The following is a 26,806-nucleotide window of genomic DNA, read 5'->3' as shown; positions in this document are numbered from 1 at the left end:
TGAAGAATTGATGCTTTTGAACTGTGGTGTTGGAGAAGACTCTTTTGAGAGTCCCTTGGACTGCAAGGAGATCCAACCAGTCCATTCTGAAGGAGATCAGCCCTGGGATTTCTTTGGAAGGAATGATGCTAAAGCTGAAACTCCAATACTTTGGCCACCTCATGCGAAGAGTTGACTCATTGGAAAAGACTCTGATGCTGGGAGGGATTGGGGCAGGAGGAGAAGGGGACGACAGAGGATGAGATGGTTGGATAGCATCACCAACTTGATGGACGTGAGTTTGAGTGAACTCCGGAAGTTGGTGATGGACAGGGAGGCCTGGCGTGCTGCAGTTCATGGGGTCGCAGAGTCAGACACGACTGAGCGACTGAACTGAACTGAACTGATAAATATTTTAGACAAAGAAATGAGTGTTTCAATCCTTCTTCTGCATAGTTTTGATTTACAGTTAAGTTTTACTGTATCAACAGTCTTCTGTACAACATAAGCATATTGGCGGGGGGCGGGGGGCAGGGATACATGGTTGCACATGCAGCAAGTCATAGTTTCTGTTATTTCTCTTTTCTCCTCCCCTTTCTAGACTATTTTTGAACAGATGGAAATCAGATTACAGGAGGGTCAGCCCTGAGAAGATATTATAAGGGTGCTGAAGCCAGAAGGAAATGGAAGAAGGCAGGGACTATCTTATCTTTTGTCTTGGTTACCCGGGCACTGGTAAGCTGATTATATAAACAGGAGCTTTAAGTCCTTTACAGAACAAGCTTCTCTACTCTGCCTCCTCTTTAACTTTGGCACCTCTGAGTTGCTTGGCTGTAGCATTTGGGTCAGGTAGGTCAACTTGGGACTAGCTCCTCTCTAAATAAAACAAAATCCATGATCTTCAAGGTTTCTCTTTTTTTAAAAAACCAGCAGATGGAAAAGAGGAACCATATTGAACATTCTGCAGAGTATGTGACTCTGTCCACAGGCTCTGCCTCATTCCATTCTTTATCTCAATGAAAGCATTTTAGCTCCAGCACAACTTTACAGTGTGTGTGTGTGTGTGTGTGTGTGTGTGTATGTGTGTTAGTCACTCAGTCATGTCTGACTGTTTGTAACCCCACAGACTGTAGCTCACCAGGCTCCTCTGTCCATGGGATTCTCCAGGCAAGAATACTGGAATGGGTAGCCATGCCCTTCTCCAGGGGATCTTCCCAGCCCATGGATCAAACTTGGGTCTCCTGCTCTGCAGGTGGATTCTTTACTATCTGAGCCACCAGAGAAGACCACAACTTCATAAGCTCTCGGTCTAGACCTTATTCCCATTCTCTCAGCCTATCTCCCTGTGACTTGGACTGAAGTGTGAAAAGCACAAAAAATCCGCGAGAAACATAATTTAATGTAGTATTATTATATTTTGTATTAGATTGTTTAAACATCTTTAGTGATTTCCTTTCCTTTAAGAGTGTTCATTTTTCTTATCATAAAAATAATAAAAGTTCATTGTAAGCAGTTATAAAATACCAGAAGTATAAAAAATGATACATAATCTAAGTACTAGTACATAAACTTGATATTTGCTTCAAGACTTCTATGCATCATTTTGATGCTCAATATCACGAATTATTAGAGAAATGCAAATCAAAACTACAATGAGGTATCACCTCAAAACAGGCAGAATGTGCTGTGCTGTGCTTAGTCGCATCCGACTTTGCAACCTCCATGGACTGTAGCCCCCTTGGCTCCTCTGTCCATGGGGATTCTCCATGCAAGAATACTGGAGTGGGTTGCCATGCCCTCTTCCAGGGGATCTTCCCAACCCAGGGATTGAACCCAGGTCTCCCGCATGGCAGGTAGATTCTTTACCATCTGAGCCACCAGGGAAGCCCCAGAATACCGGAGTGGGTAGCCTATCCCTTCTAAAGGGGATCTTCCTGACCCAGGTATTGAACTGGGGTCTCTTGCACTACAGGCAGATTCTTTACCAGCTGAGCTACCAGGGAAGCCCCAGTCAGAATGGCCATCATCAAAAAGTCTACAAACAATAAATGCTAGACAGGGTGTGGAGAAAAGGGGACCCTCCTACACTGTTGGTAGGAATGTAAATTGGTACAACTACTATGGAGAACAAAATGGAGGTGCCTTAAAAAGCTGAAAATAGAACTACCATATGACCCAGCAATCCCACTCCTTGGCATATAGCTGGAGAAAACCAAAATTTAAAAAGCTACATGCACCCTAGTGTTCACTGCAGTGCAATTTACAATAGCCAAGGCGTGGAAGCAACCTAATCGTCCATCGACAGATGAATGGATAAAGAAAATATGGTGCATAAATACAGTAGAATATTACTCAGCCATAAAAAAGAATGAAATAATGCCATTTGCAGCAACATAGATGGACCTAGAGATGATCACATTAAGTGAAGTAAATCAGAGAAAGATAAACATCATATCATTTATATGTGGAATCTAAAAAGTGATACAACTGAACTTTACGAAACAGAAAAGACTCACAGGTTTAGGAAACAAACTTATGGTTACCAAAGGAGAAAGGTCAGAGGAGGGATAAATTAGGAGGTTGGGATTAACAGATACATACTATTATATATAAGATAGATAATCAACAAGGGCCTACTATATAGCACAGGAAACTCTACTCAATACTCTGTAATAAACTATATGGGAAAAGAATCTGAAAAGGAATAGGTATATGTATATGTATATCTGAATCACTTTGCTGTATACCTGATATTAACATAACACTGTAAATCAACTGCACTCCAATATAAAATAAAAATTAAAAAAGACTACTGTGCATCTTTTCATTTTATATGCTTGAGATTTTATATATATATATGTAAAATATATATATGTAAAATATATATTATATATATGTAAAATATATTTTTTATATATGTGTGGGTGTTTGTGTGTGTATGTGTCTATTTTATTTTTTGAAAAAAGCAATTTTATTTACTTACCACCCCTCCTTTCCTCCTTTTTTCTCTCTCTGTTATAAGTTCAGCCCTTCTTTTAGCAATCATATCATCCTGTTAAAGAAAGAAGCATTAAAAATGTCAACAGATAATAATAAAATTACTTTCTATGTATTAATATTTTTTCCCAAATGGGAATAATATTTGGTCAGAGGATACTTTCCAGAAAAGATTGTGATGGTGATAATTATGTCACATGTATCTTTGGACCTCTGGCCCTCTTGATCAGCTGTTTCCCTCCAGAGGTATAAGTCGCACTTGGGATCAGTCAGTTTTTCTTCAAACTTTAGAATCCCTTTTCAAAATGTATTACTTATTTGTTTGCTTTGGTGGAGAGGTGGATTTTGCACATGGAGAAATAGGGAGGCTATTTGTTGAAAATGTCTGATAATTTTTCATCATATTATTAAGATGTAATTGTCTAAAGAACCCTAAAAGCACATATATACATGAAGAAAGCATTTGTACTTTGGATACTTTCACACATATGGTATATGGGTAGTCCTCTAGTTTTTTCGCGGCCTCTAAATCTAACGCAATGAATGGGTCCTCTGATGTGACCTTAAGGTTTGCATGAAAGCTAATCAGCTACCCTTGGGTTCTGGGGCTCATTGGTTCACGACTCTTGAAATTGCAGTCCCTTTAAATACTCAGAGATCAGAGAGGTGCCTTAAAGACATGCCCTGGGGGCTCTGGTCTAGGCCAGTAGCACCCTGCTCCTTTTATCTGGCAGTTACTGAGTATACATCCCAGATAACGTATGTTTGCTTGACATTCAAGAAAGAATTATAAAATCAAATGAAATAAAATTAATTTCATATATGAATCCCAGAGAGATTCTGTAGCTTTTCAGAAGGTGAGGATTATAAAAACTCTAATTTCCTTTTTTTAAACCAAAGTTTTACCATAGGTACTTTAACTGTAAAGCTATAAAAATAGTCCCTTTTGCCTGAGTTGTGGGTGTGAAAAGAAAGGAGCAAATGCACAAGGTTATGAACTAGCTCCAGAAATCTGTTCTTTCCTGTTACACATGCCCTACAAATTTTAGGGCATGTGATGGCTAGGATGGGGCTTGATTGCTTTACAGCTGCTCTGTCCAATATGGCAGTTACTAGCCATCTGAAAAGGATTTAAGGCAAAAGGACAAGGGGGTGGCAGAGGATGAGATGGTTAGATAGCATCATTAACTCAATGCACATGAATATGGGCAAACTTTGGTATGCCCTCTGCTTTCTTTTCCATTCTCATGCTTACAGAGCCTCTTGCCTAGCAGACAGTTGGGCCCATTTTCTTTAGAGATCAGCAGCAGAAAAGTGAAGGATGTCACACAGCAGAGTGTGAAGCTTGGTGTCGCTCCATATCTCCCTCCTTACTTTCATAGTACTTGGAAGACTGAGAGCTGGGCTTGCTTTGATTGTGCTGGCCACAGATGACCTGGGACAGGCAATACTTTTTTTGGCTTCACAGGATCTTTGTTGCTATACACAGGATCTTCCGTCTTTATTGTGACACGTGAACTCTTAGTTGCAGCATGTGGGTTCCAGTTCCCTGATCAGAGATCCAACCTGGGCCCCCTGCATTGGGAGCATGGAGTCTTAGCCACTGGATCACCAGGTCCATGTTCCAGGGCATGCAATCTTAGTTCCAGGGCATGCAGTCTTAGTGTGGTGGTGCAAAGGGATGGATGGAAATGCCTTTAGAGGGATTTCCTCCAACTAAGTCCAAGATGAAAAGAATTCGACAACTGTGAGCAGTGAAAGAAGATCTTCATGGTTTTAACACGTGATACATTAATGAGTACTGAGTTGTGATAATGAATCCAATAATTTAAGTCATTGTATCTCAGAATTGGAATTAACTGATTAGCTCTTCGACACTAGAGAGCTTTCTTCCATATTCTCCCTACCAAATGTCTACTTAGCCTATGCTTATCTGCCTTCAATAAGTAGCTCACTGCCTTCGGTCTTTGTTCTTTTGGAAAGTCTTACTAGTACTGAAATACATCTTCCTGTACCTTTCTCCTACCAATGGTGTTTCTTTTGCCCATGGCCACATGGAACACAACAATTTCTCTTCAGCATAAAAGACTATCACATAATTTACCACTGCTCTCATGCCTTATCTTGGTCTTCCTAGTTCCAGACTTGAAAGCTCCATTCATTCTACTCAATCCAGAAGAGAAGCGAAAAGCAAAGGAGAAAAGGAAAGATATAAACATCTGAATGCAGAGTTCCAAAGAATAGCAAGAAGAGATAAGAAAGCCTTCTTCAGCAATCAGTGCAAAGAAATAGAGGGAAACAACAGAATGGGAAAGACTAGAGATCTCTTCAAGAAAATCAGAGATACCAAAGGAACATTTCATGCAAAGATGGGCTCGATAAAGGACAGAAATGGTATGGACCTAACAGAAGCAGAAGATATTAAGAAGAGGTGGCAAGAATACACAGAAGAACTGTACAAAAAAGATCTTCACAACCCAGATAATCACAATGGTGTGATCACTGACCTAGAGCCAGACATCCTGGAATGTGAAGTCAAGTGGGCCTTAGAAAGCATCACTACGAACAAAGCTAGTGGAGGTGATGGAATTCCAGTTGAGCTATTCCAAATCCTGAAAGATGATGCTGTGAAAGTGCTGCACTCAATATGCCAGCAAATTTGGAAAACTCAGCAGTGGCCCCAGGACTGGAAAAGGTCAGTTTTCATTCCAATCCCAAAGAAAGGCAATGTCAAAGAATGCTCAAACTACTGCACTATTGCACTCTTCTCACATGCTAGTAAAGTAATGCTCAAAATTCTCCAAGCCAGGCTTCAGCAATATGTGAACCGTGAACTTCCTGATGTTCAAGCTGGTTTTAGAAAAGGCAGAGGAACCAGAGATCAAATTGCAAACATCCGCTGGATCATGGAAAAAGCAAGAGAGTTCCAGAAAAACATCTATTTCTGCTTTATTGACTATGCCAAAGCCTTTGACTGTGTGGATCACAATAAACTATGGAACATTCTTCAAGAGATGGGAATACCAGACCACCTGACCTGCCTCTTGAGAAATTTGTATGCAGGTCAGGAAGCAACAGTTAGAACTGGACATGGAACAACAGACTGGTTCCAAATAGGAAAAGGAGTACATCAAGGCTGTATATTGTCACCCTGCTTATTTAACTTCTATGCAGAGTACATCATGAGAAATGCTGGATTGGAAGAAACCCAAGCTGGCATCAAGATTGCCGGGAGAAATATCAATAACCTCAGGTATGCAGATGATACCACCCTTATGGCAGAAAGTGAAGAGGAACTCAAAAGCCTCTTGATGAAAGTGAAAGTGGAGAGTGAAAAAGTTGGCTTAAAGCTCAACATTCAGAACACGAAGATCATGGCATCCGGTCCCATCACTTCATGGGAACTAGATGGGGAAACAGTGGAAACAGTGTCAGACTTTATTTTTCTGGGCTCCAAAATCACTACAGATGGTGACTACAGCCATGAAATTAAAAGACGCTTACTCCTTGGAAGGAAAGTATGACCAACGTAGATAGCATATTCAAAAGCAGAGACATTACTTTGCCAACAAAGGTTCATCTAGTCAAGGCTATGGTTTGTCCTGTGGTCATGTATGGATGTGAGAGTTGGACTGTGAAGAAAGCTGAGCATCGAAGAATTGATGCTTTTGAACTGTGGTGTTGGAGAAGACTCTTGAGAGTCCCTTGGACTGCAAGGAGATCCAACCAGTCCATTCTGAAGGAGATCAGCCCTGGGATTTCTTTGGAAGGAATGATGCTAAAGCTGAAACTCCAGTACTTTGGCCACCTCATGCGAAGAGTTGACTCATTGGAAAAGACTCTGATGCTGGGAGGGATTGGGGGCAGGAGGAGAAGGGGACGACAGAGGATGAGATGGCTGGATGGGATCACTGACTCGATGGACACGAGTCTGAGTGAACTCTGGGAGTTGGTGATGGACAGGGAGGCCTGGCGTGCTGCAATTCATGGGGTCGCAAAGAGTCGGACACGAATGAGCGACTCATCTGATCTGATCTCATCAAGACATGTCATATAAATGGAATGAATCATAGAGTACATATAATACTATTTTCTTTGCCTGGTTTCTTTCACTTAGCATAATGATCTTTTGTAGGGAGTATCAATAGTTCATTCCTTTCAAATACTGAGTACTACTCCATTATATGAATATACTATATATTTATTTATTATTTTCCCAGCTTTGTAAAAATGAGAGATATTTAACGTGTATGTCATTAAGATTTGATGTACGTATACATTGTGAAAGGACTCTTCCCCCATTTGGTTAAGTAACACATCCATCACCTCACATACGTATCCTGTGTGTATGACAACATTTAAGTTCTACTCTCTTGCCAAATTTCAATTATACAGTACAATATTATCAACTATAGTCATCATGTTATACATTAGATCCTCAGGCCTTAATCGTATTATAATTGAACTTTTTTATATCATCTTACCAACCTCTCCCCATTTCCCACACCCCCCAGCCCATGGCAACCACTTGTATACTTTCTGTTTCTATGAGTTTGATTATTTTTTTTCCAGATTTTACATACAAGTGATAGCTTGCAGTATTTGTCTTTCTCTGTCTGGCTTGTTTAACTTGGGATAATGCCCTCAAGCTTCACCTGTGTTGTTGCAAATGGCAGGATCTCCTTCCTTCCCATGGCTGAACAATGTCCCATTGTATATATACCTACCCCACATCTTCTTTGTCCATTCATCTGTTGACAGACACAGGTTGTTTCTATACCTTGACTATCGTGAATAATGCTGCTATGAACACGGGAGAAGAGATATCTCTTTGAGATAATGACTTTGTTTCCTTTGGATACATATACCCAGAAGTGGGATTCCTGAATCATATGGTAATTCTATTTTTTAATTACTTGAGGAACCTCCATACTGATTTCCATAGTGGCTGTACTAGTTGACATTCCTATCAACAGTGTACAAGGGTTCCTTTTCTCCACATCCTCATCAGCATTTATCTCTGTTCTCTTTTTTTATTTAGACATCCTAACAGGTGTGAGAGGTGATATCTCATTGTGATTTTGATCTGCATTTATCTTATGATTACTGATGTTGAGCACCTTTTCATGTCTCTGTTGGTCATGCCTTCTTTGGAAAAATGTTTATTCAGTTCATCTGCCCACTTAAAAAATTAGATTGCTTGTTTTTTTTTTTTCCTCTCTCAACTCCCTCTTCCCTATTCCCTTCCCACAATTTACTCTTCTCTATTTCCCTTATTACAACTGAATATAATACTGCAATTTATTTATTACTTATCTGTCTCTCATTGAAATGGTATTGCCACAAACACAGAATTTTTGTCTGCTTTGTCTACTGTTATCTCCAGCCTGACACATAATAAGTGTTCCATAGTATGTGTTCAATGAATGAATAAATGAACATATATTGAGTACTTACTATGCATTGAATATTATAAAAGTCCTTCACATAGATTTTTTCTGTTTCAACTTTTTATTCTGTACTAGTGTATAGCCGATTAACAATGCTGTGACAGTTTCAGCAAAGGGATGGAGCTGTACATATACATGTACCCATCCTCCCCCAAGCTCCCCTCCTATCCAGGCTTCCACATAACATTGAGCAGAGTTCCATGTAATTGTTTGGTTTTTTGATACTGAGTGGTGTGAGTTCTTTATGTCTTTTGGACTTTAACCCCTTATCAGGTATATGATTTGCAAATATTTTCTCCTATTCCCTAGACTGTCTTTTATTTTGTTGATGGTTTCTTTTGCTTAGAAGAAGATTTTTTTAGTTTGATGTAGTCCCACTTACTTATTTTTGCTTTTAGTGTCAAATAAAAGAAATTATTGCCAATATTGATGTGAAGGAGCTTACCCCTTTTTGTTATAGGAGTTTTAGGGTTTCAGGGCTTGTGTTTCAAGTCTTTGACCTACTTTGAGTAGATTTCTGTGTATGTTATAAGATAGGTGTCCAGTTTTATTCTTCTGCGTGTGGCTGTACAGTTTTCCCAATGCCATGTATTGAAGAGACTGTCTGTTCTCCACGTGCATTCTTGGCTAGTTTGTCATGAATTATGGGATTATTTCTGTGCTTTCTACTCTGTTTCACTGATTTATGCGTCTAGAGTCTGCTATTGAACCCCTCTGCTGAATTTTTTAGTTTGGTTACTCTATTCTTCAGCTCTATGACTTCTGTTTGGTACTTTTATTTTCTGTTTGTTGAAGTTTTCACTTTGTTTATGCATTGTTCTCCTGACGTTGGTGAACATACTTATGACCATTATTTCTAACTATATATCAGATAAATCACTTATCTTTGTTTCAGTAAGGTTTGTTTCTGGAGTTTTATCTTGTTCCTCTGTTCAAAATATATTCCTCTGTTCCTTCATTTTCTTTGACTCTATGTGTTGGTTTCTGCACATTAGATAAAGCAGCCACCTCTCCCAGTCTTGACTGGGGGTTTGTGTAGAAGATGAATACAGCTCAGGTTGGCCTGAGGTCCTGGCCATCTCTCAAGCCTTTGTGCTTGTGTAAGACATTTTCTTGGTTTTCAGTGGCTCCCGTAGTTAAGGGTGTGCCATGACCTATCAGTGTCCCAAACGGAGAATCACAGTCATTACAGATTGATAGGAAGCTAAGACCTTCAGGTAGCAGCTGTTTTGATGTATTAATAGGTGATGTGGGTATTTTCTCAATTACCCAATGTGCAGGAATCTAGCTTCTCCTAGACTAGTTTCTCCAGCTAGTTTCTGCATTTCTTTCAGAGTAGACTGAGTTCAGAAGACTCATGTATTGCCACCTTGAGCTGTAACAAGGGAACCTATCTGGATATTTGTCACATTTTGTATATCCATTCATCAGTTGATGGACATTGAGTTGTTTCCACTTATTGGCTATCATGAACAATGCTGTGTGAACTTTCACAAACACATTTTTACATGGTCTGCTTTCATTTTTGTTAGATTCCTAGGAGTGCAATTACATAGGTTCACTATAACACTTTTGAACATTTTATGGAAACTTCTCAGAATACAGTTTAGGAAAAGATATTTTAAGCTAATACCTGGATTTATTTTACTATGGGCTAAAATGACCTTGATGGTTGGTGTTGGAGCTAGTGAAAGTCAATGAAAACTTTGAGTTTCAAGGTTTGCTCTACTTGCTACCTCGTCCACTGTGCTCCCATGTCTAGTACAAGGATACTTTGGTGCAGCCACTATCTTTCATTTTGTTTGCCTTGAAGAGAGAAGCATTAACATGCAGATAATCACAAAGGCCTCAAATAATTCTTAACTCTTTCATGATAAATTGTTAAAATTTGATGAAAATAGTTTGCATACCGAATGTGGTATTAAAATCAGAAAACTACATTTTTGTAAAGGTCACTTTATAAATTGGATGGTTGCTGAACACATTTACCCTCATGCTTTTTCAAATGGATACATACCTTGATTTTTGCCTTCATTTCTTTGATGAGTTTTTTCCTTTCTAATTTCTTCTTTTGTTTTGCTTTCCACTTTCCAATTTGGACAGGAAGGAGGCGATCAGAAATATCTTGATCATCAACTTGTATAAACACAGCAGCATCTGGGAAAAGCCCATGTTCCCCCAGGAACTGGACCTCATCTGGATACCGCGGGAAACCATCTAATACAAAACCTGTAGAACTATGTAGAAATTTCATAACTTACTTTATTTGCTTAAACTATTCTATTATAAATATTGATTTAAAGATGAAAAAAAAGTACTGCTAAATCTCAACTTTATATTAGATGTCCAATGAAACTTTTAAAAAGTTTAAATAGTTTATTGTAGTATCTTTTATTTCTTTTAATATTTCTACTTGTATAAACATGCTGCTTCTTCTCCCAAATGTATCAAATTAGATTAAAGTTATAATATTTGATATTTATAGTATAAAATTGTAGTCAATCAGTTTATAGACAATTACTGTTAAATACAAGTTTACTAAAAGTTGTGAGAAGATCACAGGAAAGGAGAAGGTAAGTTCTCTGCTTGGGGTGAGTGCCCATCCTAATGATGGTGTCACCCTTTATGTAAAGAGTTTGTTTGGCTGCCTCCCTACCCCCACCCCTCTTTACTGAGAATCCTTTTAGTCATTTTTCTCCTAATGATGTTCCTCTTCCCTCCCTCTTTTTGTAAACAGTGACAATTATTAATGTTTTCGTGGCTCGTATGTGTAGGATGATTATATTCAAATAGGATCATCAAACTTGCCCAAGTATGATAAAACTTTAAGAATCATGAAAATAACTTGGAATGTTAACACATTTTCATTAGGGAATATTTATAATACAATCAGGCTTGGAGAGGGCTTCCCTGGTGGCACAGTGGGAAAGAATCTGCTTGCTAATGCCAGAGATGCAGAAAACATGGGTTCAGTCCTTGGGTCAGGGATATCTCCTAGAGGAGGAAATAGCAGTCCACTCCAGTATTCTTGCTTGGATAATCCCATGGACAGAGGAGCTTGGCGGGCTACAGTCCATGGGGTCACAAAGAGTCGGACACAAATGAGTACTGAAAACATACCCAGGCTTGGAGAACTTGGCTTGGTTTAGTTTGGTCCCTTTTTGAATGAACTTATTCTGTTTCTCTAAAATTTGGTTTAACTATTTATATTTAAATATACATTTTCTTCTTCATATGAATAGGGTTTTCAAGAACATTTGATAATTTTAGCTCTTAACTGGCATTTAGAAATGTTGTATCCTTTCTATTTAAATGGGCAAATTTATATATATTGCCTTAAGATATGTTTCCTTTTCTTCAGAGATGCCTTCAGCAAAATCTCTTTTGTTCTAGTTGTCACTTCTTTGTCAATGACATCTAAATCTTTTTTTTTTTTTTGATGATACCCTTACTTGCTTTATTTTTTTTTCACCTTTATTCTCTTTATTTTTTTAAATTTTATTTTTAAACTTTACAATATTGTATTAGTTTTGCCAAATATCGAAATGGATCTGCCACAGGTATACCTGTGTTCCCCATCCTGAACCCTCCTCCTTCCTCCCTCCCCATACCCTCCCTCTGGGTCGTCCCAGTGCACCAGCCCCAAGCATCCAGTATCATGCATCGAACCTGGACTGGTGACTCGTTTCATACATGATATTATACATGTTTCAATGCCATTCTCCCAAATCTCCCCACCCTCTCCCTCTCCCACAGAGTCCATAAGACTGATCTATACATCAGTGTCTTTTTTGCTGTCTCGTACACAGGGTTATTGTTACCATCTTTCTAAATTCCATATATATGCGTTAGTATACTGTACTGGTGTTTTCTTTCTGGCTTACTTCACTCTGTATAATAGGTTCCAGTTTCATCCATCTCATTAGAACTGATTCAAATGTATTCTTTTTAATGGCTGAATAATACTCCATTGTGTATATGTACCACAGCTTTCTTATCCATTCATCTGCTGATGGGCATCTAGGTTGCTTCCATGTCCTGGCTATTATAAACAGTGCTGCGATGAACACTGGGGTACACGTGTCTCTTTCCCTTCTGGTTTCCTCAGTGTGTATGCCCAGCAGTGGGATTGCTGGATCATAAGGCAGTTCTATTTCCAGTTTTTTAAGGAATCTCCACACTGTTCTCCATAGTGGCTGTACTAGTTTGCATTCCCACCAACAGAGAGTTCCCTTTTCTCCACACCCTCTCCAGCATTTATTGCTTGTAGACTTTTGGATCGCAGCCATTCTGACTGGTGTGAAATGGTTACCTCATAGTGGTTTTGATTTGCATTTCTCTGATAATGAGTGATGTTGAGCAACTGACAAACAACTAATTTCAAAAATATACAAGCAACTCCTACAGCTCAACTCCAGAAAAATAAATGACCCAATCAAAAAATGGACCAAAGAACTAAATAGACATTTCTCCAAAGAAGACATACAGATGGCTAACAAACACATGAAAAGATGCTCAACATCACTCATTATCAGAGAAATGACATCTAAATCTTTACCTCTACATCCAAGCTCTTTTTTGAATTTTTATTTAGAATTTTCAACATAACTGCCTAGTTTCTCTATCTGAGCGCCCTTCAGGAGTTATATAAACATCATACTATCAAAAATCATGCTCACTGTTACCCTTCTACATGGCTCTTCCTCTGACTCACTAGGGTCCAGGGGCCAAACTTCAGAGACCCTTCAACTCCCTCCTGCTTCTCACATACAGTAGCTGCTGCTGCTAAGTCGATTCAGTCGTGTCCGACTCTGTGCGACCCCCCATAGGCGGAAGCCCACCAGGCTCCCCGTCCCTGGGATTCTCCAGGCAAGAACACTGGATTGGGTTGCTATTTCCTTCTCCAATGCATGAAAGTGGAAAGTGAAAGTGAAGTCGCTCAGTCGTGTCTGACTCTTAGCGACCCCATGGACTGCAGCCTACCAGGCTCCTCCATCCATGGGATTCTCCAGGCAAGAGTACTGGGTGGGGTGCCATTGCCTTCTCCCATACAGTAGCTAAGTCTTGGCAAACCCTCTTCTGAATCAACATTTTCATTTCTACCATTATATCTCAGTAATGTAATGCAATTAGCTATACCTCAGTAACTAATAGGAGAAGGCAATGGCACCCCACTTCAGTACTCTTGCCTGGAAAATCCCATGGATGGAGGAGCCTGGTAGGCTGCAGTCCATGGGGTCGCTAAGAGTCGGACACGACTGAGCAACTTCACTTTCACTTTTCACTTTCATTCATTGGAGAAGGAAATGGCAACTCACTCCAGTGTTCTTGCCTGGAGAATCCCAGGGATGGGGGAGCCTAGTGGGCTGCCATCTATGGGTTTGCACAGAGTCGGACACGACTGAAGCAACTTAGCAGCAGCAGCAGTAACTAATAAGCTCTCTCTAGGATTGAGGCCTTTTAAAAATGTGCTGATTTTTTCTTAATTATAAAAGCAATATATTTCACTATAGAAAATAAGAAATTAAGAAAAGCACAAAGAAAGGACAAAATTATCTATAATCTCATATCCAATAAGTTATTGACATTTTGTTTTATTTCTTTCAAGTTTGTTCTTCATTTGTTGAACTTTCTATCATAAATAACTGTGTATCCTCTTTTTTTAGTTTAACATTATATACTAAAATTTCTCATGCTATTACAAACTTTTCATTATAATAACTTTTGATGGTAGTGCTAATGTTCAGCTATTTTATTTAGGCTTTTAGAATTTCACTTTTTCCTTTTCTTCAATCCATATGTTTATTTGTTTGTTTTCATGTGTGATGTAAGATTAGGAGCTAAGTTAATGAAGAACATCCCATGATTATGTTGTCACAAGCAACATGCCTAAGTTTACCTCAACTGTTGATATAATATAGGGAATAAGAAATTAAAATTAAAGTGACTAATAATCCCACTTACTCAGTTAGGTCAGGGACTAAGTAAAAGAGAATGACCAGAGAAGCACTGGGACCTGCTAGTTTTTTTTTAATTCTCATTGATATAGTTTCCTTATCTCCAAAATGAGAAAATAAAAGCTCCTGTCCCATAGGGTAGTTATAAGGATCAAGGAACTTAATATGAATACAATATAGAAGAACAGTATTTTGCACATGGTAAGTTCCATATACGTGTTTGCTATTAGCAGTACTGTAAATATCATTTCACTTTCTTCTGGTGGATATCAAGGTAAGAGACTGTGGTTAGGAAATTGAGGCAGAGTTTTACATTCTGGTGACCTGTAACTCTTAAATTTGTTCTGTCTGGGGTCAAGTTGTTCCTGGCTTTTGGTAAAGGTATAAGACTATGGACAGCTATTAAGTGATGTGAACAATAACCACAACATAGAGTGTTGCTCACCAACCAGTAGTATAGGGGTTAAATCACAACCCACTGTAGTCACCTACTGACAATGCACCCTGAAAAGAATTCAGAATGAAAAAATAGGGTGAGGCATTCTGTCTATTGGATAAATGGGCCCCTAGATAGTAGACTGCCTATCTCAGGAAGGATTTCAATGACCCCAGATTCTTGCATTTTCCCAAATGTAGAAAAGCACTAAAATCATTAACTTGGGGTATTTGTTCTTCATGATTAGCAGTAATCTTTTTATCAAGATGTATGCTTAACTACATGTATTTCCTAATCATGACTGAGCTTCCCTGGTGGCTCAGATGGCAAAGAATCTACCTTTGGGTTCCATCTCTGGTCTTGGGATTGATCCCTGGTCAGGGGTCTTGGGAAGATCCCCCGAAGAAGGAAATGACTACCCACTCCAGTATTCTTGCCTAGAGTATCCCATGGACAGAGGAGCCTGATGGGCTATAGTCCATAGGGTTGCAAAGAGTCAGACATGACCGAGCGACTAAGCACACACACACAGCCACGACTACACATTATAATCCCCTGGGAGGCTCCAATGGCTAGGTCCCCCTTGCACCTCAAATTTTAATTCAATTGTTTGGAACCTCTGGCATCAATATTTTAAAAATAATCTCCTAGATGTTTTTAATGTGTGGAATCACTAGTTTACATTGGAGTAAAGGAGAAAATTCTTAACTTTATGTTGGATTACATTTTTAACTTTTAAGAATAAAGCAAATGAAAGTCAATAAGTGTATAAAAGTCTATATAAATTAAGATACCATATCGGTTCCTTAAACCACCACTCAGAAAGAATTGCTTCAAGGATTTCAAGAGGCAATGGCTCATTTTCAGTTAGGTTTAATCTGATTGCTTCTTCTTCTTCTGTAAGTTGCACTTCCTGAGGCTACAAACAAGAATTATAAAACAAACAAAACTTAAAATCTATAAATAGTAATATGTTACATAGTTAATATAAGACCTGTTTTTCTCAGGTCACTTTTCACTGTTGTTTGTAAGCATTTAAAAATCTGAGTACTTTTCTTCAAACCAATATTTAATATCAGTTCAGTTCAATTCATTCACTCAGTCGTGTCCGACTCTTTTCGACTCCATGGACTGCAGCACGTCAGGCCTCCCTGCCCATCACCAACTCCTGGAGTTTACTCAAACTCATGTCCATTGAGTCAGTGATGCCATCCAACCATCTCATCCTCTGTTGTCCCCTTCTCCCTCCACCTTCAATCTTTCCCATCATCTGGGTCTTTTCCAATAAGTCAATTCTTTGGATCAAGTGGCCAAAGTATTGGAGTTTCAGCTTCAGCATGAGTCCTTTCAATGAATATTCAGGACTGATTTCCTTTAGGATGGATATGAAATTATACTTACTATTGCTAAGAGATGGAGAAGGCAATGGCACCCCACTCCAGTACTCTTGCCTGGAAAATCCCATGGACGGAGGAGCCTGGTAGGCTGCAGTCCATGGGGTCACTAACAGTCGGATACGACTGAGCGACTTCACTTTCTCGCATTGGAGAAGGAAATGGCAACCCACTCCAGTGTTCTTGCCTGGAGAATCCCAGGGACCGGTGAGCCTGGTGGGCTGCCGTCTAAGGGGTCGCACAGAGTCGGACACGACTGAAGTGACTTAGCATAGCATAGCATAGCATTGCTAAGAGGAGCTACTAGCAAATAGCATGACTAATTTTGATTGTCTCATCATTTTTACTAAAACCAAGATCAATTTATATCACACACCTATAAAGGTTAACTGATTTTTGTCACCTATCTTATAACTACTCAATCTAGATCCTGATTAAAGGATGGGCCAGGCAGGCAGTCATCTAATATAATCTGTACCTGTGTCCATTTATAGAAGATCATTTGGAAAAAAAGGGTTCAGATATATCAGAAATGGTTAAAAGGTGAGTTAAAATAATGAACTTTCTCTATACGCCCAGATAGAAACCACCTAAGAGATACATTGAGGGCAGGAGGAGAAGGGGTGACAGATGATGAAATGGTTGGATGACATCATCGACTCAATGGACATGAGTTTGAGCAAACCTGAGAGACGGTGAATGACAGGGAAGCCTGGCATGCTGCAGTCCATGAGGTCGCAAAGAGTCAGACATGACTGAGTGACTGAAGAACAAAAAGATACATACAAACTTTCTTATGAGGAATCATTAGAAATTAATATTTTGAGATCTCTACTGGTGCAGGGGCAGATTTTTTATAGTATTATTAATAAATAGAAAACACAGAACACAATAACAGAAATCTTATCATCTAGATCATCTCAAATAACATTGTTGTTTAGTCACTAAGTTGTGTTGGACTCTGCAACTCCATGGACTATAGTCCACCAGGCTCCTCTGTCACGGGATTTCCTAGGCAAGAATATTGGGGTTGGTTATCATTTTCTTCTCCAGGAGAATCTTCCTGATGCAGGGATTGAACCTGCCTCTCATGCATTGGCAGACTCTTTATCACTGAACCATTTGGGTAGTCCATCAAATAACAGCCCCAAATAAATGCTATACAACACTCTTGTCAGGGAAAGCTTTTCTGTTTTTCATTGGAGTCATGTAAAACTCAGTACTCTATATTCTAGATGAGTAGCAAGGTCTGTATTTAACATATTGAGAAGATGACTCTTAAATTACTTTTATGGGCTATTTTTTTTTACTTCTTCAAAATTGTATATAGAGAGTTTTATACTACTTATATTCTACTCCCTCAAAGTAACACTAGTAAGCACAATTATCTGCAAAGAAAGTATTAATATTCCTACCAGCTTCTTTGTATTTTCTTCCTCAATTGTAACATTGGCCTGAATTGCAAGCTCTTCAAGTTCTTGTTTTACAAATTGTTCATCCTCAGAATCGTCCTCAAATTCAGGTCCCACTTTCTTTTCAGTTTTGAGCATTAGTTTTTCTTGAAGAAATTCTTCAAACTGAATATGAAAAATGCCCAATTTTTCTGCCAGCTGTCTTCCACAGACAGTTTTGCCAGAGCCATGGGGGCCGAGAAGGCATATTCTTAATGGCGGAGCCTGAAATAGGGGATAAGTCAAGGATGGGGGTAGAGGAGAGGGACAGTGAAGAAGAAGAAGCTTTAAGAATTTAGAAAACCTTACTTAGGCTTATTAACTGCTCTCCCTAAGACTGAATTATCACTTCACAAACTCAAGGATGTTTCGACATTAGGATACCAATTAACATGATTCATGGCATCAACCATGAATTCAGGGAGCATCAACAAATACAGAGTATCTTGATATTAAGTGCTCCAAAAGGCATTTAATAAAATAAAATTAATTTTGTTTCTTTTTAAAAGTTTTAATTGTGGAAGAATGCAAAGACATTTTCTTAGTACGAAAAAAACACCACCACCACCACCACCACCAAAACCTCTCTACCAAACAAAAAGCCCACTGATACAGGAATGTTAGAGGTGCCTTCATTAAATCTGCAATCTCTGTATTGGAGACAAAGTGAAAGTAGTGAAAGTGTTAGTCGCTCAGTCATGTCTGACTCTTTGCGATCTGTGGAGTCCACTAGGCTCCTCTGTCCATGGGAGATAGGGAAGCCCCCAAACCAGAGAATCCAGAGAGACCCAGGTGTATGGACTGTCCACTGATGCTCAAGCTGGTCAAGAACAATGATGAGGTTTGATGAAGGAGCAGATAAATCTTTTGTAAATGTGGGGCAATGACTCATAGATGACAGCAAGAGTGGGAGATGGTGATATATTTGGATGGAATGAGCCTCAAAGAGGCTCGAAGTAATGGATTTTGAGCAGCAGAGGGAAGCAAGCACAGCCTCATCACCTTTTGTCCTTGTGAAGGAAATGGTCAGAGAAGAGTTTAAAAGTGTATGCAATAGCCATGAAAATGGCCCAAATTATCCAGAAGAGTTTAAATTGTGTTTTACATGCTCTGTTTAACAAGGCATCAGTATTATTGAAAGTCCTGACAATATGTTGTTTAGTGGCTGAGTCATGCCCACCTCTTTGCAACCCCATCGTCTGTAGCCTGTCAGGCTCCTCTGTCCATGGAATTTTCAAGAATACTGGAGTGGGTTGCCATTTCATTCTCCAGGGTATCTTCCATACTAAGGGATCAAACCCACCTCTCCTGTACTGACAGGCAGATTCTTTACTGCTGAGACACCAGGGAAGCCCCACGACAATATACTTTGATTTATAATTTTGATCTTGTAATCCCATTCTAGGGAATTATACTAATAAAATAATTAAGAGAAAGAAAGAATGATATGCCCAAAGATTTCCTAAGTACTATTTCATATCTATAATGGCAAAATCACAATATTGTTAGGAAAAAAGTCTAACAAGAAATTAGATGTTAAAATGGTATATCAAAATGATTAGGAAATAAAATAAGTCCAATAAAATTACAAGCAATAAATTCAACTGTGACTTCCTATAAAATACTTCAGCTAAAAAAATGTGTTGATTTGATGTAAGGTATTACTGAAGAAATAAAATAGATAATTAGATTATGTTATATTCTAAAAAGTTGTTCTTAAAACCTAGATATTGCCACCATACTGTTTTATTATACTGGTGACTTCACTATTGAGTAAAATGGTGGAGACTGCTAACAAGTCTCTAAACAAGGATGCAGGAGCATTCATCAGGATGGGAATATTGTTTTCACCTTTAATGGTTCATCATGAGCCACATACTCTTCAGGCTGCTCCAAAAACTTTTCTTTAGCTTCAGGACTTGAAAAGTAATAGATCTTTTCTCGGTATTTAGCTGCTTCTTCTGGGGTGCCTGGTTGTAGGACGAAGTTTTCTTTGAGAGCTACTGGACAAAAGTGCTTTGTATCTCCCAAATGTCTTCTCTTCTCCTTAATTATATCTTCATTCTAGAAATATCATCCAAAGTTTGGAGAACACTATTAATGCACTGTTCTCATAATACTAAAGAGGGAATTATAAAAATGCATCTTTGAATAGTATTTAATCCATAACAATATCCCTTTAAAACAATCCACAAAAGACCAGTTCTTGTACTATTTGAATTCATCAAAAAATAAGTTTCTTATATTCCTCTGAGTTCAAATCCCGTGTCTTTATTTTATAAAGAAAATGAAGCAGCACTGAGAATGAAGGTGTCCCAAGCCCTTTATAGACAAATGTGTAATAAAAACCCTTGTAATGTGTGGATGGATGCAGGGTCACTGTGAAGTCAGTTTCTAAAATAAAATTATTTCCAAGAAGTAAAAGCTGAATCAGGGTCACAACTTCTTAGTCATTGAAAACGAAAATGGGCGATGTCTCAGGATTTGCTTTGTTTCCTACTCAGTGGATATATAATCAAATACTTTGGAAAAATTTTATTTTATTCAATTGGAAATGCGATAGATGAAGAAACCATGTGTAAAGTCCCTTAGGGACTCTTGTACTTGAAGTAAGTGAAAGTGAAAGTTGTTCAGTTGTGTCTGACTCTTTGCAACCCCATGGATGGTCCATGGAATTTTCTAGACTAGAATACTGGAGTGGGTAGCTTTTCCCTTTTCCAGGGGATCTTACCAACCCAGAGATCAAACCCAGATCAAACCCAGGTCTCCCCTATTTCAGGCAGATTCTTTACCAGCTGAGCCATAAGAGAAGCCCAGGAATACTGGAGTGGGTAGCCTATTCTTTCTCCAGGGGATCTTCCCAACCCAGGAATCAAACCGGAGTCTCCTGCATTGCAGGCAGATTCTTTCCCAACTGAGCTATGAGGGAAGCCCTATATTTAAAGTAAAGTATATTTTAAAAATAATTTTGTGTTGTACAATGCATGCTTGCTGTAAAAATATTCAAAACGTAACCACAATGCATGAAGAGTGAACATTTCCTCTCACCTTTCCCTTCCAGTACTGTCTTAACACTCAATCGTTTTATGTGTATTCTTTCAGACTCATTTTTCTCAGTATAGCTTACACATTTACATACAAAGACACAAATTTAGGCACAAATACATTATTTTTTAAGATAACAACGAAATAATACTTTGCATGACTATTCTACAACATGCCTTTTTTTCTTCCCCCAAACAGGATGTAAAAAACAACTTTCTGTAAATGTGCAAAACTAATCTCTACTTTTCTTGTGTCACTCATTCAATTTTTGTGTCAGGGTTATGCAAGCTTCAAAATGAGCTGGAAAGTATTGAAATTTTTCTATGCTATGGAAGATTTATAACATAAGACTTATCTAACCAACAAGAAAAGCCCTACAACTCCCTACAGTTATTTTTGTTTGTCCAGCTTTTATCTTTTATCTTAAGCACATTTTAGTAATTTGTATTCTGAAAATGCTTTGTATTTTGACTTTAAAATTTGTTAGTATAAAGTTGTAATTTAAAATGAACCTCTTTCAAATCTGATTTCTGTTATTTACTCCTCCTTCTTTTTACTTCATTTTATTTGCCAGAGGTTTATCTATTTTATTGCTCTTGTCAGTAAACCAATTTTTCATTTTTTTTGAAGGTAGGCCTACTGCTTTTATTTGGTCTTTTTTTCCTATTTCATTAATTTTGGCCTTTAATTTCCTTCTTTTTACTTTATTTGGTCTATTTTGTTATGCTTTTTTTCTCTAGGTTCTTGACTTGAATGCCTAATTCATTTCTCTAGTCTTTCTTGTTTTTCAATAAATGCACTTAAAGTAAGGTTGCCAGACTTTTAGCAAATAAAAAATGAAGGCTCACCAGTTACATTTGAATTTCAGTTTAAAAAAAAGTGAGATATGTGTGTAATAGTGATAAGGATTGGGGCGTCTTGGAGCAAGGGATTCTGGGAAGATGGTGCTCTAAAGACTCTCCTCATTTCTCTACCACCTCCTCAGTGTTTAACTGCTAGAGCAGGTGGTGGTTGGCCTCTGTGGACGTCTGAGGGCAGACAACTGTACAACACTCTTCACCACTATGGACTGGATGCGTATCTGGAGACAAGCATCAGAGGGACCAGAGCATCGAGATGGCAAGTCTTAGGAGGAGTTTTCCTGTAGAAATCTGTGGATTTCCTGGGGAATGTTAGCATCAGCAGCTACCACCCTTTGTGGTCTCTGTGGCCTGCAAAAGACCAAGAAGGAGCTGTATGGGTGGGAGGAGTCCTCCCTGACCTTGCATCCGGGCAAGTATGAGGAATTCAGGTAACTGGGCTTGTCTCAGGCCTCAGCAACAAATAGGTGGCCTATCTGTCACTATACTCCTGAATGCTGGGGAGAAAAGTCAGTTTGCCCTTCATAAATTTTGAGGATGTTGTCACCTAAAGCACTCCAGCAAGACTTGTGAACTCCACTGAGCCAAAAAAGAAAAGAAAGAAAGAAAGAAAACAACCACCCCTCTCAGGAAGCCTAACACACACTGGAAGAAGGGATGATAAATTAGGAAGAGTAAAAGTGAGGTAAAGACACTATGTTATCAATGAAGACCATACTTAAAAATTTAAGTTTTTAAAATTACAGACAGCTTGAGAACTGTTTGCAGGTACAAGAAAGACACCATGTTCTTGCAGACCACAGCAGGTCACAAAAGAAAAGAGAGAGTCTAAACATTATTGGGACAAAACCCACACCCTTTAACCACCCTGACTGAGAGTCTCAGCAGTTTCTTAGGATAAAGTATCGAAAGCTATTAGCAGAATCACACTGCATAACATTTTTTGTTTGACACATACATATTTGGATTTAAGTCAAGCAACAAGTTAATTACAAATGAATGTTTGTCTAACCTATTATTTTGCTTTATTTATAAAGACCAGAATTAAAGGAATCACTTCCTATTTTATTATTGATACATGCCTTAATTAGGAGGCTATCCCTTGAAAATAGTTATCAAAATTGTGGTGCCAAGGGAGTAGATTGGTGCCTAAAATGAGTTGTTCCTCTTTGAGAAAACCACTTGTTTTCATGCCATCAGCCCTTCAAAGATGCCATTGTTGTATTTTACATAAAACACCCACTTCTGTTAAATTTATAAAATATTTCTGTCTCTAATATGTATAGATATTTCCATGGGAAAAAAATTTAAAGTTTTCTCTTTCCTTTTTTCATGGGTGTAACATACTGTCTAAGTAGCTCTGGCATTTCAGAGGTCAAATGAAGCTGAGTGGAGGCAAAATGTGTTGAAAATGTTTACAAATCTGAAGATCCCTGCTTGTTTTCTTGAAGCCTAGAAGTGCCAGTAACCACTCTGGATATGTGCACCTTCAGTGACGTGACCACGGGCAGTGAGCAGGAGAAAAGCCCCCCACCTCTTCCTCTTCCTCTTCTTCCTCTTCTAGCTCCTCATCGACATCGGCTTCAGCCTGATAGTCTTCTGTTTCTTCATCATAATCTTCTATAGTTAACTCCCAAGCAGCATGGTGAAAGGGTTCTTTCAAAAACAAACACAGTTGGGAAGACATTTTTAGGATAAAAGCATATGAACATATTACAGTAGCAAGATTAAGAAAATTAACTGTAGGGCTGGTCTCTTAGCTTACATGTGTAGGCAAATAGGCCTTTCCAAATTCTTTAGGTGACAAGTGGCCAGTTTGGCCAGTGCTGTGTGTCCAATGGCTGTTCTGATGGGTGTTCTAGGACAGTTGTTAAATATTTTAAATATCATCCCTGGATATACTGAATGTTTTACTTCATAAACCATAGGCTTTAAACTTTCACAGTACTTTTAATAATATGGCTTGCTCACGACAATAAATGTTATGATTACAGCAGCCCTTACTTTCCATAATTTCAATGACTTTTTGAAGTAGTTCCTCTGGAGTTTTGCCAGCAATCTCCAGGTTTAAAATTTGAGTAAAAGAGTCACTGATAGCTGTTTCCATCTGTCTCCAGGCAGCGTAGAAAGAGCTGACATTCTCTCTAATTGAATCCATTTCAGGAACATCAGGATAACCATCTTCCGGAAATTCAGGTAGTAGAACTTTTGAGTAAAATTTAAAAGAAAGAAAAAAGAGACTTTAAGCATTATATCTTTAGCTATATTGCCAAAATAATTTATAATACTTTTTAAACATTTAAAAGAAATAAACTTAGAGTTCTAAGCAATAATATGCATTTATAAATTCATATTTCAACTATGCTTTGTTCATTGTTTTGGCTGTAGATGAATTGTTACTTATAAATAAAATCCAAATTATTTAGATAATATGAATTTCATATGGCAACTTTTTTAATAAAAGTAGAACATAAAATTTGTTGAAAAACTATTATAAGTTGGCTAGATACACTTTTTAATAAGTTAGGCAAATATAACACACATCAACCAGCATATAACTGGCATAGAAAGAAATAGGTAGGAAATTGGTTTTATGCCTAAAATTGTAAGAGAATATGAAAAGCATTTCTATGCACTACTTTTATTTTATAATCTAACCTGTTTCAGGTAATTCTTTAGTTTCCAGGCCCTCTCTGGATCCTTTTGGAAATTCTGCTCCGACTGTAGCATCCTCAGGAGGCTCAGATACTTAAAAAAATATCTAATAGTTAGTGTTTGAATTTTAAAAACATTATTCCTTTATGAAAATTTTGGCACAAAGAAAATATCAAAAGTTTAAATTGTGTATACTATGTCAAATTGATAATACAGTTCTCACTAGGTAAAGTACTGCTGCTGCTAAGTTGCTTCAGTCGTGTCCAACTCTGTGCAACCCCATAGACGGAAGCCCACCAGCCTCCTCCGTCCCTGGGATTCTCCAGGCAAGAACACTGGAATGGGTTGCCATTTCCTTCTCCAATGCATGAAAGTGAAAAGTGAAAGTGAAGTCGCTCAGTCGTGTCCGACTCTTAGCAACACCATGGACTGCAGCCTACCAGCCTCCTCCGTCCATGGTATTTTCCAGTCAAGAGTATAGGAGTGGGTCGCCAGTGCCTTCTCTAATTAGGTAAAGTACTGATTTCCCCTAAAACCGAGTTCCCCTGCTGAGTTTATGATTAATCTCTTTATTCAAAACATTATTCCCTTTCTTGTCCCCTCTGACCTCATTTCTGTGCTCAGTTCAGTTTAGTTCAGTTCAGTCGCTCAGTCATGTCCAACTCTTCGTGACCCCATGAATCGCAGCACGCCAGGCCTCCCTGTCCATCACCAACTCCCGGAGTTCACTCAGACTCACGTCCATCAAGTCAGTGATGCCATCCAGCCATCTCATCCTCTGTCGTCCCCTTCTCCTCCTGCCCCCAATCCCTCCCAGCATCAGAGTCTTTTCCAATGAGTCAACTCTTCGCATGAGGTGGCCAAAGTACTGGAGTTTCAGCTTCAGCATCATTCCCTCCAAAGAAATCCCAGGGCTGATCTCCTTCAGAATGGACTGGTTGGATCTCCTTGCAGTCCAAGGGACTCTCAAGAGTCTTCTCCAATACCACAGCTCAAAAGCATCAATTCTTTGGCGCTCAGCCTTCTTCACAGTCCAACTCTAACATCCATACATGACCACAGGAAAAACCATAGCCTTGACTAGACGAACCTTTGTTGGCAAAGTAATGTCTCTGCTTTTGAATATGTTATCTAGGTTGGTCATAACTTTCCTTCCAAGGAGTAAGCGTCTTTTAATTTCATGGCTCATTTCTGTGCTAAGTGAACACTAATCAACCAGAATCAGATAACATCATTAATGTACATACTCAGGTTGTTTCTCCAGGGCAAGATGAGCTAACAGATCCCTGGATCATGAATCACCAGATACTCATAAAAAGATTCATAAACATGGAGAAGGAAATGGCAACCCACTCCAGTATTCTTGCCTGGAGAATCCCAGGGACAGAGGAACCTAGTGGGCTTCCGTCTATGGGGTTGCACAGAGTCGGACACGACTGAAGCGACATAGCAGCAGCAGCAGTGTCCATCTTACCCATTGACTAGGGCTCATCCCCATTCAGGGCAGGGACTGTCTTGCACACATTTGTTCACTGTACTAGTCTCATATCTGGTCTCTTTGTATACTGGCTCTTAGTAGACCCTTGGTAAATATCTAGAAGTCACACATTCAACAGCCATTTATTGAAGGCTACCAGTAGGTTCGAGGGATACAAAGGAAAAAACAACAACAACTGCATTTAAAGAATTCCTCCTAGTGCAGGAGGTAGACAAAGAAGCATAGTTACAGGGGGAGACAGGGAGGGAAAGGGATGACTGGGAGTTTGGGGATGGTAGATGCAAACTATTACACTTCAACACATTTAGGATGGATAAACAACAAGGTCCTATTGTATAGCACACGGAACTATATCTAACCTGGGATAAATCATAATGAAAAAGAATATTAAAAAAAAAAAGAATGTGTATAACTGAATCACTTTGATGTACAGCAACTAGACTTCAATAAAATGGGGAAAAAGCAAAAAAAAAAAAAAAGAAAGAAAGATTCATAAACAGTAGGCATCCTGACCCCCAAAACAATGATTAAGAAATGTCACAGGATGATGATTAACTGCAGATTCTTTGTTCTTCCCCTTTGTGCATGAGCTAAGTTGCTTCATTCATGTGCGACTCTTTGCAGCCCTATGGACTGCAGCCCACCAGGCTCCTCTGTCCATGGGATTCTCCAGGCAAGAATACTGCAGTGGGTTGCCACACCCTCCTCCAGGGGATCTTCCTGACCCAGGGATTGAACCCATGTCTCTTACATCCCCTGCACTGGGCAGGTGAGTTCTTTACTACTAGTGCCACCCGGGAAGCCCTCTCCTCCTTAAATGCCCGCAACTCAAAGACCAAGTTGGAGTGGATCTCAGGCTTGTCTCCCACTCCCTCCCTTGGTGTCCTACTACTAAGCCCTTACTTTGCTGCAGACATCTGCAGTAAGAGTTTAGTTTTCTACACTGCAAACACACGAACCCACTGGTTGGTTCCAGGGAGGCATAAAAATACATAATAAAATAAAGCAGAAAATGAAGAATATTCTTAAATACACAAAAGGATGTTGACCAGAATAATAATTATACATACAGTTCTGATAACTG

At 38.9% G+C, this 26,806-nt stretch overlaps 1 protein-coding gene across 4 annotated transcripts in view; it reads right to left on the bottom strand.

Annotated features, from left to right (window-relative positions):
* AK9 (adenylate kinase 9) overlaps positions 1-26,806 on the bottom strand; it is a 116,588-nt gene that overhangs the window by 25,978 nt on the left and 63,804 nt on the right. For all 4 annotated transcript variants that reach the window (XM_061427577.1, XM_061427575.1, XM_061427578.1 and 1 more), the window contains 8 exons: positions 24,228-24,317; positions 23,574-23,774; positions 23,104-23,225; positions 19,516-19,728; positions 17,629-17,889; positions 15,614-15,738; positions 10,444-10,663; positions 2,963-3,031 (listed from right to left, as the gene is read on the bottom strand). In XM_061427577.1, coding sequence (XP_061283561.1) covers positions 2,963-3,031; positions 10,444-10,663; positions 15,614-15,738; positions 17,629-17,889; positions 19,516-19,728; positions 23,104-23,225; positions 23,574-23,774; positions 24,228-24,317 — 1,301 coding nt within the window. The remainder of the gene's footprint in view (positions 1-2,962; positions 3,032-10,443; positions 10,664-15,613; positions 15,739-17,628; positions 17,890-19,515; positions 19,729-23,103; positions 23,226-23,573; positions 23,775-24,227; positions 24,318-26,806) is intronic.

The sequence above is a fragment of the Bos javanicus genome, chromosome 9 (genome assembly GCF_032452875.1).
Source record: "Bos javanicus breed banteng chromosome 9, ARS-OSU_banteng_1.0, whole genome shotgun sequence".
Lineage (NCBI taxonomy): Eukaryota > Metazoa > Chordata > Mammalia > Artiodactyla > Bovidae > Bos > Bos javanicus.
This window is presented reverse-complemented; position numbering and strand designations above follow the sequence as displayed.